Source organism: Protomyctophum bolini, assembly GCF_963924005.1.
Source record: "Protomyctophum bolini genome assembly, chromosome: 21".
Lineage (NCBI taxonomy): Eukaryota > Metazoa > Chordata > Actinopteri > Myctophiformes > Myctophidae > Protomyctophum > Protomyctophum bolini.
This window is the reverse complement of record NC_137882.1, coordinates 10,827,689-10,844,421: the sequence shown is the minus strand read 5'-3', so window position 1 is coordinate 10,844,421 and position 16,733 is coordinate 10,827,689. Positions and strand designations below refer to the sequence as shown.

At 41.1% G+C, this 16,733-nt stretch overlaps 1 protein-coding gene across 1 annotated transcript in view; it reads left to right on the top strand.

The window, feature by feature from the left end:
- The window catches only part of trpa1b (transient receptor potential cation channel, subfamily A, member 1b), a gene marked incomplete at both ends in the record, with an annotated part of 32,813 nt that extends 16,410 nt beyond the window's left edge, over positions 1–16,403 (top strand). The window contains 18 exons of the mRNA XM_080793318.1: positions 468–568; positions 2,161–2,336; positions 4,182–4,346; positions 5,024–5,138; positions 5,647–5,813; positions 6,283–6,373; positions 6,775–6,834; positions 6,941–7,039; positions 7,735–7,805; positions 7,994–8,150; positions 8,925–9,014; positions 12,428–12,597; positions 12,808–12,937; positions 13,622–13,804; positions 14,032–14,100; positions 14,518–14,619; positions 14,785–14,900; positions 16,169–16,403. Coding sequence (XP_080649444.1) covers positions 468–568; positions 2,161–2,336; positions 4,182–4,346; positions 5,024–5,138; positions 5,647–5,813; positions 6,283–6,373; positions 6,775–6,834; positions 6,941–7,039; positions 7,735–7,805; positions 7,994–8,150; positions 8,925–9,014; positions 12,428–12,597; positions 12,808–12,937; positions 13,622–13,804; positions 14,032–14,100; positions 14,518–14,619; positions 14,785–14,900; positions 16,169–16,403 — 2,297 coding nt within the window. The remainder of the gene's footprint in view (positions 1–467; positions 569–2,160; positions 2,337–4,181; positions 4,347–5,023; positions 5,139–5,646; positions 5,814–6,282; positions 6,374–6,774; positions 6,835–6,940; positions 7,040–7,734; positions 7,806–7,993; positions 8,151–8,924; positions 9,015–12,427; positions 12,598–12,807; positions 12,938–13,621; positions 13,805–14,031; positions 14,101–14,517; positions 14,620–14,784; positions 14,901–16,168) is intronic.
- Between the last annotated feature and the right edge of the window lie 330 nt (positions 16,404–16,733).

Below are 16,733 nucleotides of genomic sequence, written 5' to 3'. Positions count from 1 at the left end.
GTAGCCTACACCACCAGCAATTGAATCGCTCCTGTGTCATACTTATAGGGCTGGGTGTGTTTGAATATTATGGTCCCATGCACAGTTACAGCAGTGGTTCCCAAAATCTCTGGTCTCCCGGTGACTCAAACTATAGTGAAACTATTGATGGAAATAGCCGATAGTTAACCAATGTAGATTAGCTATTTTCATTCTAGTAAAAATAACTTCTACATTTATGGCATTTCTTCGATTTTTGCTTTTTTTTGTTTTTAAATGATTTATTATGTTTTGAAACTTGAAAAAGAAAAACAGGAAACGAAAAAGGGATATTTACTCGTCGTGACCCATAAGAATGGGTCTGTGATCCAAAAATGGGTTCCGACCTGCTGTTTGGGAAACACTGACTTAAAGGTCACTTAATAATTCCGGTTGGCTGCTTTCTGCTTTGCATGCCTGTGCCCACATCATGTATTTTTGTCTTTCAGGGGCGAACGTGAATGTGAAAGACAGAGCTGGGTGTAACTTTCTTCACCTTGCCATCCTGCAACCCAAGGGTCTAAAAAATATAACAGAGGAGGTCCTACAGGTATCCTCAACCACTTAAAGAGCAGTTCACCCAAAAAATTACTTATTTTCTATCATTGAAGCCTTGTGTTCATGGAGATTGAGTGTATTCTATATTAATTTATTCAACAATTTGCCCTGAGACTTTTCTACATTGGTTCAAGGCCAGCTGGAGAAGTTCATTACGCACTCACTGAGCCAAATGATAGTTATTCAAAACATGCAGACATTTAGCTGAAAGCTACAGTATAACGATGTCAAATTATTATCCTCGTAGTATGAGACAAGAATGAGATGAGGCTCTCAACATTCTCAACTGACTCAGTGGTTTGATACTATTACGAGAGTGAAAAGTAATACACTTAGTTTGGCTTCGACAGGCACACACCTATGTTGTTCAGTACAGGAACGCACCTGTGTAGCCTACCTAAAGCCTGGTGGCATACGTAGGTTACACACGCATCCCTTGTGAACAAACACATGACCAGAGCTGATGATTACCTATATGCAGGGTTCGATTTGCTGGGGGGGATAGGGGAGAAACCATGCCTGATCTGCTTTTATGCTGATATGTTTTATCCATGCTTCTGGTCAGACTGAATTAAATACTTGAAATCTGAACTGTCATAACCAAAAACAAACCTGATATCGTCATATTCAAAATTGTGCATGCATCAGTAAGGTGAGGGGGTGAGCAGAGTCGTTTGGATATCAACTATCAACCAATATGCTCGCATGGTGTTCGATTATACAGGGAATGGGCATATATACTAATGACATCAGGTATCTCCATATGGAGGTAAAGGGACTCAGGTAGACAAACAGATACAGAGATCTCCATATATTGGCACAAAAGGGGTGCCAACTCAGACATAGGCCTATTGTACTTTAGATCGTCGGTGCGACATAGGTGAGGGCAGCGTAGTGGCCCGAACTCTAGATGTGAGAGCCACTTAGCCACCAGAGTTGGTAGCCATTAGAGACCTGCGAATGGCGGGTTTAGCCGCCGACGCCGCGGGTAACCGTGGTTGGAGGATGGTGCGGTTAATATACATAAAATGATATCATTAATGCTGTTGGATAACGGGCGAGTTGGGTTATGAGTTATGCCCTCATATATTTCCATTGTGGTGTCCTGAGTAGAGACCTGCGGATGGTGGATTTAGTCGCGGTTGCCACGGGTAACCGCGGTTGGCGGATGGTGCGGTTAATACAAATAGGCTGATGCGGTCTCTAGTAGCCATGTAGTCAGTCCTAAGGGAGGGCCGGCCGGCCGGTGGGCGGGTCTCAATGCAGCTACCTACAACCAAATATGGAGTGTTTTGTTGTCTAACCTTAATGAGTGCTCATGGCATCAGGCACAAACTAATCGGTCAGATCCTTATATTAGAACAAAGGTGGGCATGCCCATTTATGGGCATATACTTATGTTATGACATCAGCGATCTCCATATATGAGCATAAAAGGGACTGACAGATCTCCATAATGGGCATATTGGTCGGATCGGTGGAGTGGCATAGTTGTGAGCTGCCCGTATTCCCGTAAATGGTGAAATGTTTTATTTTATTTAAAAGATATAAATCGGTGTTCTTACAATGTATATATCCCTTTAGCGTAAGTGTGTGAAAGAGCTACTATGCAGCGAGGATAACGAAGGCTGCACTCCCCTGCACTACGCCTGCAGACTGGGGGTCCATGAGTCAGTGAAGAACATGCTGGGCCTCTCAGGACAAGATTGCCTCGCACACAAGTCCAAGGACCAGAAGTCTGCCCTCCACTTTGCAGCCCAGTGAGTTGGATATCCACCCCAATTTCCATGCCTCCAAACCAAATCAAACTGAAGTTTGTCGGATTATCTGTGCACTGCAGTCACTTGAACTACATGCATCCTCAGCTATGTTTCTCTAATTTAATCTCTTTTATGTGCACTTACCACAATGTATAATGGAGTACCATCTCAATGCCGTTTTCTCCTTTTACAAATCCCGTGCTGTAACTGCTTCAGAAGGAAACCCTTCTACAGAAAATGTAGGTCATTCCTAGATCAAGGTCCTGCTGTTTCAGGAACTATTCTTGAGGAGAATAATGCACTATGCCACTTGTAAACTAGAAGTAGCCCAGTGGTTAACATTGGCCGTATGGGTGCTACACGCTACATTACGTTAATCTCTTCGACGATGGATTCAGTCTATAAACTTTGCATTTATTGTCTACATACACCCAAACATATACACCAAATGTTTTACTCTGATTGATCTCAGTGCTAGAGTATAAAAAAATATTTAATCGAATTTCCTTTCCAAATTCTTTGAGCTACGATCTAGTTATTTATATATTATTATATAGACAATGAAGAATGAGCCTGAGAAACTATCTTAAAATGTTGTCTCGTCATTGTTATACACAAAAGCCATTTCAGGACGAATTGCTTATATGACAAGACCAAAACAACCATCCAATCAATAATTCAACTGCAATATAGTGCATTTCCCATAGAATTTAATCATCAGGCACATCCTGTATAATGAAATGGTTACCAGAATGAAATAAGTGCACATTAAGCATGGATGGTGTGGATGACTGGATGGCTGAATTGGAGCGAGGGGGCAATGAGAAGGCTCTGGCTGCTGTAATATAACATCGATATTCTTACATCATGGTTCGGTCCTCTTGCAAGGACGAATAAGGAAGTATACTTAGTAGATCAATTCAACTCTGCCCTTCCAACTCTCTGCCCAACAAACCCACTCATCATCTTTTCATACAAAAAGTATGCAGAGAAAAAAAAAGAAGAATAATCTGATCACATTTTTTACAATTTGGTGCAGCTAAATTTCTTTATACTGGAATAATTTTGCTTATGTAGCATGATTTTCCATGTGGATTACTTTCCATATGTGGACAACATCCTTATGTTCCACAATTTCCACTATACATATATGTGCGTGACATCATCATCATACCTGGAAGTTATGCAGGAACGCCTAGTGGCAAAAAACTACTTTCTGGCCTTGACAGCCTATACATCCAAACAGAAAAGTCCTATCTGATTGCATGAAGCGACTTTAACCCATTCTGACCGGGCACCCATTTTGGTGTTGGCATCATGTTATGCTTTAGCTATTGAAAAATAGCAGATCTACAAGCTCATATCGCGCCACCGAGTGGCGCGATACGAGCTTGTAGGTCTGCTATTTTTGAAAAATTCGAAGAACGACTGACATTTTTAGAATCTGATCTCAGGTCAGAATGGGTTAATCAGACCAGTGTGTGTCCCGTGGAAACCTCGTATGAATCTGATCTCAGGTCAGAATGGGTTAAACGACACTCGATTTGTCGATTTGCCGCTCACTGTGTGCATGCGCATACCCTCTCTCTCTCTATCTAAGAATGTCTACACGAGACTATTTGCATTAGGGCATACGTATGTCCCATTACTGTTACTGTCTCTACCAATGCACCTTGTGTACTCCGTTTCCCTTGCCTTTCTCTCTATTCTTCTTCCCCTTTCTTGAAAAAAGGACTTTCACTCACTTGATTTTCACTCACTTGGGTACACCTGTAAACGTGTGATGAACACAATAAAGCTCATTCTTATGGCCTTATTGTGGCTGCATGGCCGCTTCTCTCTCAGATATGGGCGCATCAACACCTGCCACCGGTTATTGGAGACCATGACAGACTCTCGTCTGTTGAACGAAGGGGACAAGCGTGGACTAACTCCACTACACCTGGCCTCGGGAGGAGGACACACCAAGGTGGTGGAACTGCTTCTACGAAAGGGGGCCCTGTTTCTTTGGTAACCACGCACAGATATATGTATAAACACACTCGCAGCACCTTCACTCGCTGCTGTGCACATTGGTGGGGCTACAGTCATTATGTTTTAGCAATTACCGGTATTCTATCAATTCGTTTTTTGATTACCGGTAATCGAGAAGCACGTTTAACATGTTTCTCGATTAATCAAAATGAACTGAATTGATTAGTCTGATTAATTAAACAGTATGACCTATCCTATTTCATACAGTATCATGCAAAAATCGTGTTGTGAGCTGGTAGAAGTCCATTGTGCTATTTTTGAAAATAGTTTTTTTAATCATTGATTTAAATCAATTAATTCAGCTAATTAACAATTGGGCTACTCCTTGGCACAGCCTACATGCAGTGCCGAAGGACTTACAAACTATACACATAGCTTTTCTTTTAATGGCATATATAGGTTGCGTGCAGTACTTAGTTTAGACAGTTTTTGGTTTAGACTAGTCATTGGTTAGACCAGTCATTAGTCCTACAACTAGAACCTATCTCAAACCCTCACCCTAAACCTAACCTCCCACGGGGCAGCACACCTAAACCTAACCTTAACCCATGTCTAACCAATGACTAGTCTAAACTAAGTATGCACCCCATATAGGTTTTCATACATACGGTTTTCATGGCACAGTAAGTAGGATATATGTCTCTTGTATGCAGTGATTACAAGGGCTGGACATGTCTGCATCACGCTTCCTCAGAGGGATTCACACAGACAATGAACATTCTCCTGTCAGCCAACGTGAAGTTACTGGACCAACAGGAGGAGGATGGGGTCTGGAAATCATTTAACACTGTTCAAGTCCAATATATATTGACCACTATACGTCTAGTTGACCAGTGTCCCCCAGGGCTCTATACTAGAACCGCTGCTTTATTGTGCTCTCTCTAGACAAAACTCTCTTTGCCTAAATCTATTTTGCCGAAGAGTGGGAGGGTGAGCGCGTGGACGGGTGGGAAATGAGGGGTATTTATGCATTGCATGTATGTTGTTCATGAATAATGAACTCACATGGGAGGGAGTTTTGTTTAAAACCCAAAAAAACAGATCTGTCTGTCTATCTCTCTCTTATATATATATATATATATATATATATATATATATATATATATATATATATATATATGTGTGTGTGTGTGTGTGTGTGTGTGTGTGTGTGTGTTTGGCAGTACATTTGACTAGTAATTCCAAGTCCAATTTATAGACGTATACATGTACTACATACTGTACAGCAAACTGCACATACATAAGTATGGCCTTACTGTATGTGTTGTCACACCAGAACACAGCACTCCACCTCGCAGCCAGAGAAGGACACGTTTCTGTGGTGAAGCTCATGCTGACCCGGGGGGCGGAGTTTCTGTTAAATAAGAACTCCGCTTCTTTTCTACATGACGCAGTGAGAAACGGGAAAACGGATGTGGTCATTGCTTTGATCGACAGCCACAGGTATGTATGCAACTGTCTCTGAGTTGTTAAATAATACATTGAACTAATGTGCAGTAATGTATGTTGCCCATACCAACATATTTTGTTCCATGTCATGTTGACTGACCATGGCCATGATATTTGACATTTTCGAACCCAAGCCAAATCCTCACTCCAGAGCAGTACTGATCATCCCTACTAGTTTAATGAAAATCTTCAGAATCAAAGTGTGACCTTGACTTTGTCCCAAGGTTAAACATCTATTAGGATATCTGCCTGCCTAATGTTTCTCAGAGGTTTTTCTCCTCTGAGATGGGAGAGGCTTGGAATTAGGCAAGTTTTTAAGGCAGTCTACTGAGTATCCCTACAAGTAGTCCCTACAAAAATAATACCCAAATTAGGAAGTAAACAAACATTGTAGTAATCAGTTCATCTCATGTCTACATGCTCAATATGTCATGTGTTGTTTACTACATATCTGTGTTTACAGATTAACTGATGCCATGAGAACATTCAACCATGCCTCTGCCAGGCGATGTCCAATAGAGGACATGATTGAGTTTCTGCCTGAGACGTTCAAGGTAAGATAAAATCACACCTCTGTGAAGTGAGGGACGCTCTTATTATCATACTTACATCATCATACATCACATTCTGCTCAGCCAATGAAATCATCAGCCAATGTTTGTGTTCACACAGACCCACAAAGCTGGGCATAGGAGGGGCTGGCGCCCCTGAGAAATAGACATAAGCTGCATGGCCTGGCAGTTGGGTCCATTATGCTGCATATATTATGCCATATTCAGGTTCATATATGTGTGTATAATATATAGGAAATATATGTCTACTTATGCAATTTATATTTCCATGTGGGGGGGTTGCCTCCGCGACCGCTAGGTCGGGAGGTAACAGGGGGTGCATGGCCAAAAAGGTTTGGGAACCGCTGGTCTAAACCTAAATGTATCTGCCATTTCTCACATAGTACCTCTTGGACCGCTGTATGATTGAGTCCGGTGACGATTCCAGCAGCCCTGAGCACAATGTACATAATCAAAACAAAGCATTCCCATCATCACATTTTCTTGATATCAGAGTTGTAACGCATGCAGAAACTGCAAAACAAAAATATGTTTATTTCTGTGGTGTAGATCGAATACAACTTCGGTTGGCTCCAGGCGCCTGTTGCACTGAAGAAGCATTCAAAAATAGACAAAACTCTGTGGGTCCAGCCACTAAAGGCACTGAATGTAAGCGGTCCTCTCTATTTTAACTCAATTTAACTGTGTTAGAATGCACAATGAACACTAGTCCTGGAACATGACCTGACAGTCATGAAGCAACTTCACCATGTTTTGCACACCTTGCTATACATTTACAACATTAACGTCTACATAAATGTTCTGATTTAAAATATAAAGTGCTCACCCCAGGACCACGCATGTTACAATTTTGCTCGGGCAGGTATTGTCAACCGTGCCTTCCGTATTGGTCAATACGGAAGGCAGTTTAATCTGATCGCCAGCCATTTTCTCAGTTTTTTCATGCATTCAACTAAACGCAACCCGGTTGGGAGGTGTATTGCACTCTGATACATTAAAACTTTTTGAAAAAATGGCCACCGATCAGATTTTATTGAACGATACAGAAGGCACAGGTGCTAATACCCACCTGATCAAATTTGTAACATCCGTGGCCCGCAAAACAGACCGCTCTGCCATGACACTCGTGAAGGACGAGCGTCATGTGAACCATGGCTAAATCCATGGCTGACTGATATTCAGCATCCAGCCCTCCAGCTGTCAAACTTGCATCCACTTTTTTACAAAGTGGCATTAGATTGTTAAGCACAATCAGATGTAAAAAGTTATTTCTTGCTGAATGTCTGTCTGCATGTTGTTCCCCAATATTCCCCTGGAATACTCACTCAAATCCTTCTCCACAGCTAATGGTGCAGTATAAACGCATAGAGCTTCTCACCCACCCTGTTTGCCACAAATACCTGGAAATGAAGTGGTTGGTATTCAGCACACTATAACACCTAAGATTATTCTTATTATTCTAACATGTTGCAACACATAATAATAATCTACAGCACCACCGATCCCTTGTTGTTAACTCTGAAAGTCCTTCCACATCTCTGTAGTTGCTATATTGCTATACTGCTGCTGTATGTGCCTTTTCTATTCTTTTCACATGTACAGGTTGGCCTATGGGAGCATGGCTCATGTGCTCAACATGTTGGTTTACCTGTTAGGGCTGCTGCCCCTTACATATCTTATAGTGAACCTGAAGCCCACGTTGAACATGACCGACACAGGCACCCCAACGGTCATCATGGTGCCCATACGCTTTACTGAGGTACGGCTGGAGATGGTGTTAATGTATAATGTATAGAAAAGAGAAGAAGCTCTCTTACTTCAGGCACACACTCCGCAGTGAGCCAAGTTTGTGCTTAAAATGCTTCTGTAGTTGAGGGCATAATGTTATTTCATTACAAAAAAGAATAAATTAAAGAAAATCTATGTTGGCAAAGGCTAAAATGTTTCTTGAGTCCAAAAGGCTGTAATTGCTTATTGGGGCAACTTTAATGACTACATGAAGAATATCCATATATATATATGGACACCCCAGATAAGTGGAATATATACAGTATAACAGAGGGGATGTCATCCTACTGAGTACACAGTAGCAACTAATCTAATATTCATTCATGTAAGTTGTAACGATCAAACATTGTATTCAAATGTCTTTCACTTGCTGTATGTGTCTATAGGCTAGAAATAGCCAGTGATTTATGTGGCCTTGTTGTTGGTCAGATCTGCTTGCCTTTGTCTAGACCATTTTACGTCCTGTTATCTTTAATGGCTTACTCAGCCCCATAGCCCAGCATATTAAGTCCATTTTGATGAAGAATCTGTCACATTTTCCAAAAATATTATAATATATTATAGTTTTGACTATAATCCCCCAACCCCCTTCCCAACCATCAGCCATTTCAAAATGGCTGTAGGCAAAATACATTTTATGTGGTTTCTGACCTGGATTGTGATTTTTTTATAGTTTTAATAGTTGCTTTCTTTTATCCTTTTGCACCGTGTGTGGGTGTGAGACATTTCTTTCTTCACTCAACAGCAAGACCCATTGTTGTCCATCTCTATGGTGCTGGTGCTGGTCATGAACATCTTTGCCATGGGGAAGGAAGTGATCCAGATATTTCAACAGGTAAGTTTGTTGTTGTTGATGTTGTTGTAACTGCCAACATTTCCCCTAAAGCTGCATCTCAAACTATGGCCCTGGCTGTACAGTAAAGCCCCAAGAAAGCATGAAGGGCTCTATATGTCTGTGGAACCAACTACCGCTGGAAATTAGACAGACTACTTCAGTGTCCACTTTTAAAAGACTAGTAAAAAGTAATTATATATGGATTTTACGGTTACATTCCGCCACCAGTGCCTGGAATGCACAGAAAAGGCTATGAAGAAGACCCTGCGATTTGCCCCTGTGAAGGAAGTAGTAATCGGCCATGTTCGAGCCAGAGTCGCGGCCGTGATCTAGCGATAGAAATGCTAAAATGCTAACCGGGAGGTCGGATTCATGTTTAATTAAGCTCCTAACATTGTCCTTTACCTCAATCTGAGCCCTAAGCCACTAAAGATCGTGTGCATGTGTGCACTAGAGCTCTTCACCGGGTCCCCCGACACTTAAAATACCCGAGTGGACCCGAGACCCGCACGGTTCGGAGCCGTGTTTTATCGTAATCACTTGGGCAGGGTCGGAATCGTCCGTATCCCCCGCAGATCTCGGGTCTGTCAATCATTATGCTGGTTTAGGATCAGCAGCGCAAGGCAAGCCCCGTCCTGGTATGCCTTGCACTGATTTGAATGAAAACACTGGTGTGCAATCATACTTTATATTAGGGATGTCCTGATCACGTTTTTTTTGCTCCCGATCCGATTTCGATCATTTGATTTTGAGACATACCATTACCGATCTTTCCCATTCCGATCTTTATATTTTTAATATAACACTAATGCCATATCAAATATCCTAATGTGTGTCACTCTAGTGTAGTCTGTTGTGTTGCAGGGATTGCATTTCCTTTGTTTTCATCATAGGTGTCTTTCATGCCTTTCACGAGTCTTTGGGCCGATTCATACTCATGTTACTGAAAATTTCTGACGAGCCGAAATCATTTCGGCACTACAGCGCCGAAACAGCGGTAAAATAGGAGTATGAATCGGCCCTTAGTTTGATGATCTCTGACTGGGACCAGAAGGAAAACAACTAGGATAAACACAACATAGTTTTTACAAAATCTCATTGGTTATACATCTTTCTTTGAGATTAGACAATTAAAAATCCAATCTTTTCTCCCCGATTACGATCTTTTGAAAATCATGAGATCGGAGCGGATTTCCGATCACCCAATCCGATGGGGAAAACCCTACTTTATATCACGGAAGTCTGAATCGGTTTTGGTTTAACAATTTGAAAATGTTTTCGGAACAGGTCGGAATCGGTAAAATGTCACAGATTAATTTCGGATTTCGGGACCATTTTTTTGTGTGCACTGAGTTTTTGGATTTCGATGACATCACACCATGGAAGCAAGCATTGCCTAGCGATGGGAAGCTAAAATACGGTAAAAATTATATTATTATTTCTGGATTAATACTCTTATCAAATCTCGTGTTCTCGTGTTTGGCACAGCAGGGTTTAACCCATTCTGGGCGGGAACCCCTTTTAGTGTTTTATCTAAGCATTATGTTGTACTTTAGCTATTGAAAAATAGCAGATCTACAAGCTCATAGCGTGCCACTCGGTGGCTTGTAGGTCTGCTATTTTTGAAAAATCGTAAAAATGCGGCACAAATCTTTGAATATATATTCTTTCAGAGCGAACATTTTATTTATTTCGACGTCAGGCCTAAATGGGTGTTAATTTGCTTTTGTTGTTAATTTCTATCACTGAATTGAATTGCCTGCCTGTTCATGATAAGATGAACAACGCTGTGTAAACAGGCAGTATGGCTATGAGTAAAATGATAAAAAGGGCAAAATGACAAAATATTAATGACACAGCCTGGGCCAAAGTTCAGGAGGATATGGGACATTGACCACTGGGCATTTGTTTGTAAACAGATAATTTATCCAACACCATGTGTCTTCAAATTTGGATCTAATTTTTTCTAATTTAAGAAAGTGGAGTACATCTCTAATCCAGTGAAGATGGGTTGGGGGAGCAGAGAACTTCCATTTCATCAGAATTAGACGCCTAGCTAAGAGAGTGGTAAAGGCCACCAAATGAGCTTTGTATTTTGGCAGAGAAATTCCAAAAATAGCCGTCATTACATTTGGTTCAAACGGTATCCCAACACTCCTTGACACAGTGTCAAAGATCTCAGTCCAATATCTACGTAAAGAAGTGCATGACCAAAACATATGTATATACGTGGCAGGGGCCGAGCGACACCTATCACACAGGGGATCAATATCACCATATATTTTGGATAACCTAACTTTAGTGAAATGTACACGATGGATAATTTTGCACAAATGGAAGAAGAGTGGACAAGATGTAAAATATCTTCCCAAACATCATCTGCGAATCTGAAGATATCGAAAGAAATGTTGATTTGAAAGGGAATATTTTTCAGATAGCCGTTGAAAGGAGGCAAATACATTGCCAATATACAGATCCCTGAGATTCGTAATACCAAGTGATGACCATAAAGAGAAGGCATTATCACTCAAAGATGGATGGAATAAAGGGTTTGCTGCTATTGGGGCGAAGAAGAGACCAAAGTGGCGCCTGAATTGATTCCACATTTTTTGTGTGGATTTGACAATAATATTCTTAGAATAGGAGGTAAGAGAAAAACGAATGGGGGTATGAATAAGAGCAGTCAACTAAGATTTCATTTCAGTCCAATCACGTAAAGGTGATTTCTCCAACATCAGCCAATGTTGCAAAATTCTAAGATTGGCCGCCCAGTAATAAAACCTAAAGTACCCACTCTGAGGTCTGGGTCTTTGTAATAATGTTTTACTGATCCTGGGAACTTTTTTTTATCACCATTTGGCATTGCCTTGCTTGGCCCTGCTGGAACTTTGAGAGAAAAGTACATACTATTACCTTATACCTGATACTAAAGGCAAAGAAATTGTGTTAGAGCAGGGGTTCTCAACCCATGGGTCGCGACCCCTCGGGGGGTCGCCAAATTATTTTGGGGGGTCCCCAAATGGATAAGAAAACAAATATATATATTTTTTTTTTCAACTGAATGGCTGGAAATTAAGAGTTTACATAGTACATAGTTCCTTAATGATTATATCTGGTTTAAGTATTAATTTATGATATATTTTCTCTATTATTAAGGTTATTTTTGCAGTCAGTTTGTATTGGTGGTGGGGAGGGGAGCGGGGCAGGGGTCGCAAGACATGGCCAAAGCATTTCCGGGGGTCCCCAGCCATAAACGTTGAGAACCCCTGTGTTAGAGACGTGGCCTATTGAGTAGGCTACTATTTACTAGAAAGGCAGCAACAGTCTAATAAATAGTGCTGATGTCAGGACCCTTATTGTGTCTATTTTCTTTTTCTGTAAAAACCCATGTAACCCACCCATCCATGTAAAAGCGTTGGAATTACTTAAAGGATCCTAGCAACGAAATGGACTGGGGTACAGCTATCGGATCGCTTTGCTTCGTCATTCCACTCTTCTTAAACCTTGAAGGTTCCATTCACTGGCAAGTTGGGGCAGTGGCAGTATTCCTGTACTGGTTTGGCTTTCTCTTTTATTTCCGGAGGTAAATTCCATGAAATTACAGTAGCTTATCAGTATACAGTACTCTTTTGTATAAATTCTGTACTGTATGTTTAGTATGTACAGCAACACCTAAATGCACATAATCAAATTTTATGATTCTTACTGCCATGCATGAAACAGGTCCATGAACTGACATGATTCCTTTGTTAAGATTGTTATAGGCTACTAACATTCTCTACTATTTCCACAGGTTTGAACATTCAGGGATTTACGTAGTGATGCTCTTCGAGATCATGAAGACAATGTTACGCATTTTACTACTGTTAGGACTCCTGACGTTAGCCTATGGTTTGCTTTTCTATGCACTGATGCTCAAACAGGTAAGAGATGAAAATCCAAGCAGATTCTGTTCGTATACCAACAGCAATAGTTAGCTTTCGTTCTGGGTGGGTATAAAACGTCTGAGACATCCATATGACCTTTCTCTTTAGTACAGTTTGCCTTGTTCACGTATAGTCCAGACCACAAGTGAGCTTCTCGTTAGTTGTCTCGCCACAGCTAGGTCAAGGTTCAAGGACAGTCCAGGGACTGGAGAAGGAAAGGCCGGGCAAGGGGGTAAACCGGGGTAATTACCTCGACATGACTTATCTTTTTTTGTGACAAATCTTGTCTCAGTTGTGATCGCTGTTGCATGAAAAATGACCTTGGAGTAATACCAAGAGGCTTCATGACCAGACACAAACACTTGAATAATGGCAGACAACAGGCAGCATGTATATGTTTTTAGGTAATTGATTATTCAATTACAAGGGGGTATTAAGAATTCCAAGAATTCTCAGTGTGTGTGTGTGTGTGTGTGTGTGTGTGTGTGTGTGTGTGTGTGTGTGTGTGTGTGTGTGTGTGTGTGTGTGTGTGTGTGTGTGTGTGTGTGTGTGTGTGTGTGTGTGTATATTATTGTTATGGCTCTTTGGAATTTGACAACTGCATTGTTTAAATGTATGACTGTAATAAATTGTTTTGTTAAGAAATTAATAACCTATTAATTAACTATTTTATCATGGCAGAGGGAATTTTCGACTTTGGCTCTCTCAGTGATGCAAACCTTTGTGATGATGGTCGGGGAACTGAACTACCAAAGCAACTTCCTAGATGATTATATCACCAATGAGCTTGCATTTGCTCCAGTGACATATCTGCTTCTTGTGAACTTCATTTTTATCATGCCAATATTGCTGATGAACCTAATGGTAAGCATGTCTTCATTCTATAGTTCTACCATATGGTTTTCTAAATGCACATTTAATGTCATTTCAATGAGGCATATTAGGAAAGGACGTTATTTCAGTGCTTTGAATCAACTGATTCATTGTTGATGCCTACACTTTTACAGAAAGAGGGGTGTCAATGGTACTTTACACTTGCAGTGAACACAGTGAAAATGTATGCTTTTATTGTCACTTTGGCTATGTTGCAGATTGGTTTGGCAGTTGGAGACATTGCTGAAGTACAAAGAAATGCAGCCCTGAAAAGAATTGCCATGCAGGTGGGTATGTGGCAAATTAACTGTCTGAAATTTGATTAGAGGTATTTTTTTAAAGCACCATTTGCCCAATGTTGTGTCCATAGAATACCTCATTTCTCATTAAACAAGACTGCTAGCGGGCTCTAGCAGCCATGTTGCTCCTTACACCCACCCATACCAAAGTTTGAACCAATGGCATGCAGAGCAGAGTTATTATAGTTTTGAAATATTAATTATCTCAGAGAGAGAGAGAGAGAGAGAGAGAGAGGCTAAATCACACATTGAGAAACAAAGCAGATGGTGATACTGCATAGTTTGATATAGACACCAAATATTTATCCTCAGTCCTTGTAACAACATAGTACTAATTTGTACAAGTTTGTTTGTTCTCCAAATGTACCTATAACTTTGAATAAGAAATTCTCTTGCTCTCTTCAGATTGAGCTCCACACCAGCCTGGAAGAAAAACTGCCTTATTGGTTGATAAAACGAGTGGACAAAGAATCCGTCATCGTCTACCCCAACCGCAAGTGTTCTAAGGTAGGCTACTTACTGTATGCACAGACTCGATGTGTTTTGCAACAGAAAACTGATGCTGAAAAATAAAGTATGATGTATCTTTAATACTCATTTGGGTTCAGCATTTGACTCTAATTTAGTAAACAGTTAATTGTTGTTTCACTTCTAATCTTATTATGAATACAGATCCATTACAGGCTATTCACGTACTTGTTTGATGACATAAACGAAGCACCTCGTATACAGATCAGTTCACAGGCCACCACTCCAATGGAAAAGGAACTCCAAAAGCAAAAATACAGGTAAACAAACTTGGGGCTAAATGATAGAACACTGGTAACTTTGAAATACACATTTGATATACTAATAACCTGACGGATGGACAAACAGTGTTTGCGAATGCATTGAGCACTTACTATGAGACCTAGCAGATCATGTCTGTCTGTCTGTGTGTCTGTCTGTCTGTCTGTCTGTCTGTCTGTCCCGCTATCCAAATATGGAGTGTGTTGCATCAGCAATCACTCAGCTCCATATATGGGCACAAAAGGGGCCAGGTCCACTCAGCTCCATATATGGGCACAAAAGGGGCCAGGTCCACATATACAGTAACAGCGGGACAGACACACAGACAGACAGACATGATCTGCAGGGTCTCAGCTGCGTTCGCTTCCCGCGTTTGCGCGTCTTACTGGTTTCTTATGTGTGTGAGCAGCCTCTAGTCTAGTGGATACAAAGCAAGCACGCCAAGAGCCTGTTTTATTACCAGGCTCACATAAAATGAAATAAGCATATTATTGTAATTGCGAATGCAGTGAGCACTTACTATGAGACCTAGCAGATCATGTCTGTCTGTCTGTGTGTCTGTCTGTCTGTCTGTGTGTCTGTCCCGCTATCCAAATATGGAGTGTGTTGCCATCAGCAATCACTCAGCTCCATATATGGGCACAAAAGGGGCCAGGTCCACTCAGCTCCATATATGGGCACAAAAGGGGCACCATATAAGGAGTCCCCAAAGCAGCTATATGTCCAAAACCCAAATATGTACGAGCTGCGTTCGCTTCCCGCGTTTGCGCGTCTTACTCGTCCATATTATAAACAATATCCAATACAACACACCAGGACTATACAAAAAGAATGAAGGGGATACAAATACTACCCAGGCCAGGATATGAATCAAAGTCAGGATCTGAGCCAAATTCACCATATTCACATGTATGGCCGTTTTGCCCTTACTCACCACCGCCTGGGTAAGACTTGAGAAATGACTGAATATTATGTTCAGCTAGCTTCGCGTAGCGATAATGATATTATTATTATCTCGTACCTCTCAGTGTTAGATTTTTTTTTCTGCAATGTCCTGCCCCATATTTACATACTGGGCCCTGGTTGGTTATAGCCTGGTTCCTGACTAATCTGCTTGGCTCATCACCATTTCAGCCGTGAAGTCCTCCCACAATTGAGAGGGGACTTAATCTGTCTGGGGCAATATACATTGCAAAGGCAGATGAAGGCTGGCTATGCACGGCTAATGTTCAGTGGCATACATTCTGTCTTACATTCTCTTTTCCAGACTGAAGGAGATGTCCAGCGTGATCGAGAAACAGCACAATCTCCTTAAGCTGATCATCCAGAAGATGGAGATATCATCAGAGGTAGACGAGTACGACGGCCCCACAGATGTCAAAGGTAGCAAGTGGACAGAACTTAGACAAAGTCAATTACGGGGACAGAGTTCATCGAAGTGGACCCCTGTGCTGAAGGCTATTGAGGGCAAGAAACAGTCTAAAAAAGAATGTAACATGTAGTTACAAATACAATGAATTACATATATTGATGGCACAAGCATTGATATTACTTACTAAAACAATGCAATGAAAAATATAGCACTTCTTCACACCCTGAAGAAGACCTATATTGTGTCGAAACATTAGTTACAAATAAAAGAAAAAAGGTTGGCTACGAGATGTGCTGTAAAATAAAATAAAAAAGGGTTAATGGATCGTGGCTACGAGCTGTGCAACCTCAGTTACAGTATACAATATGCATGGTAAGCACCTCCTCACTACTGCTGTGTCTTGTTCCATTGTTTGTTTGATGTACAGTATTTACCCTTATATTTATTAGGGCTAAGTAAA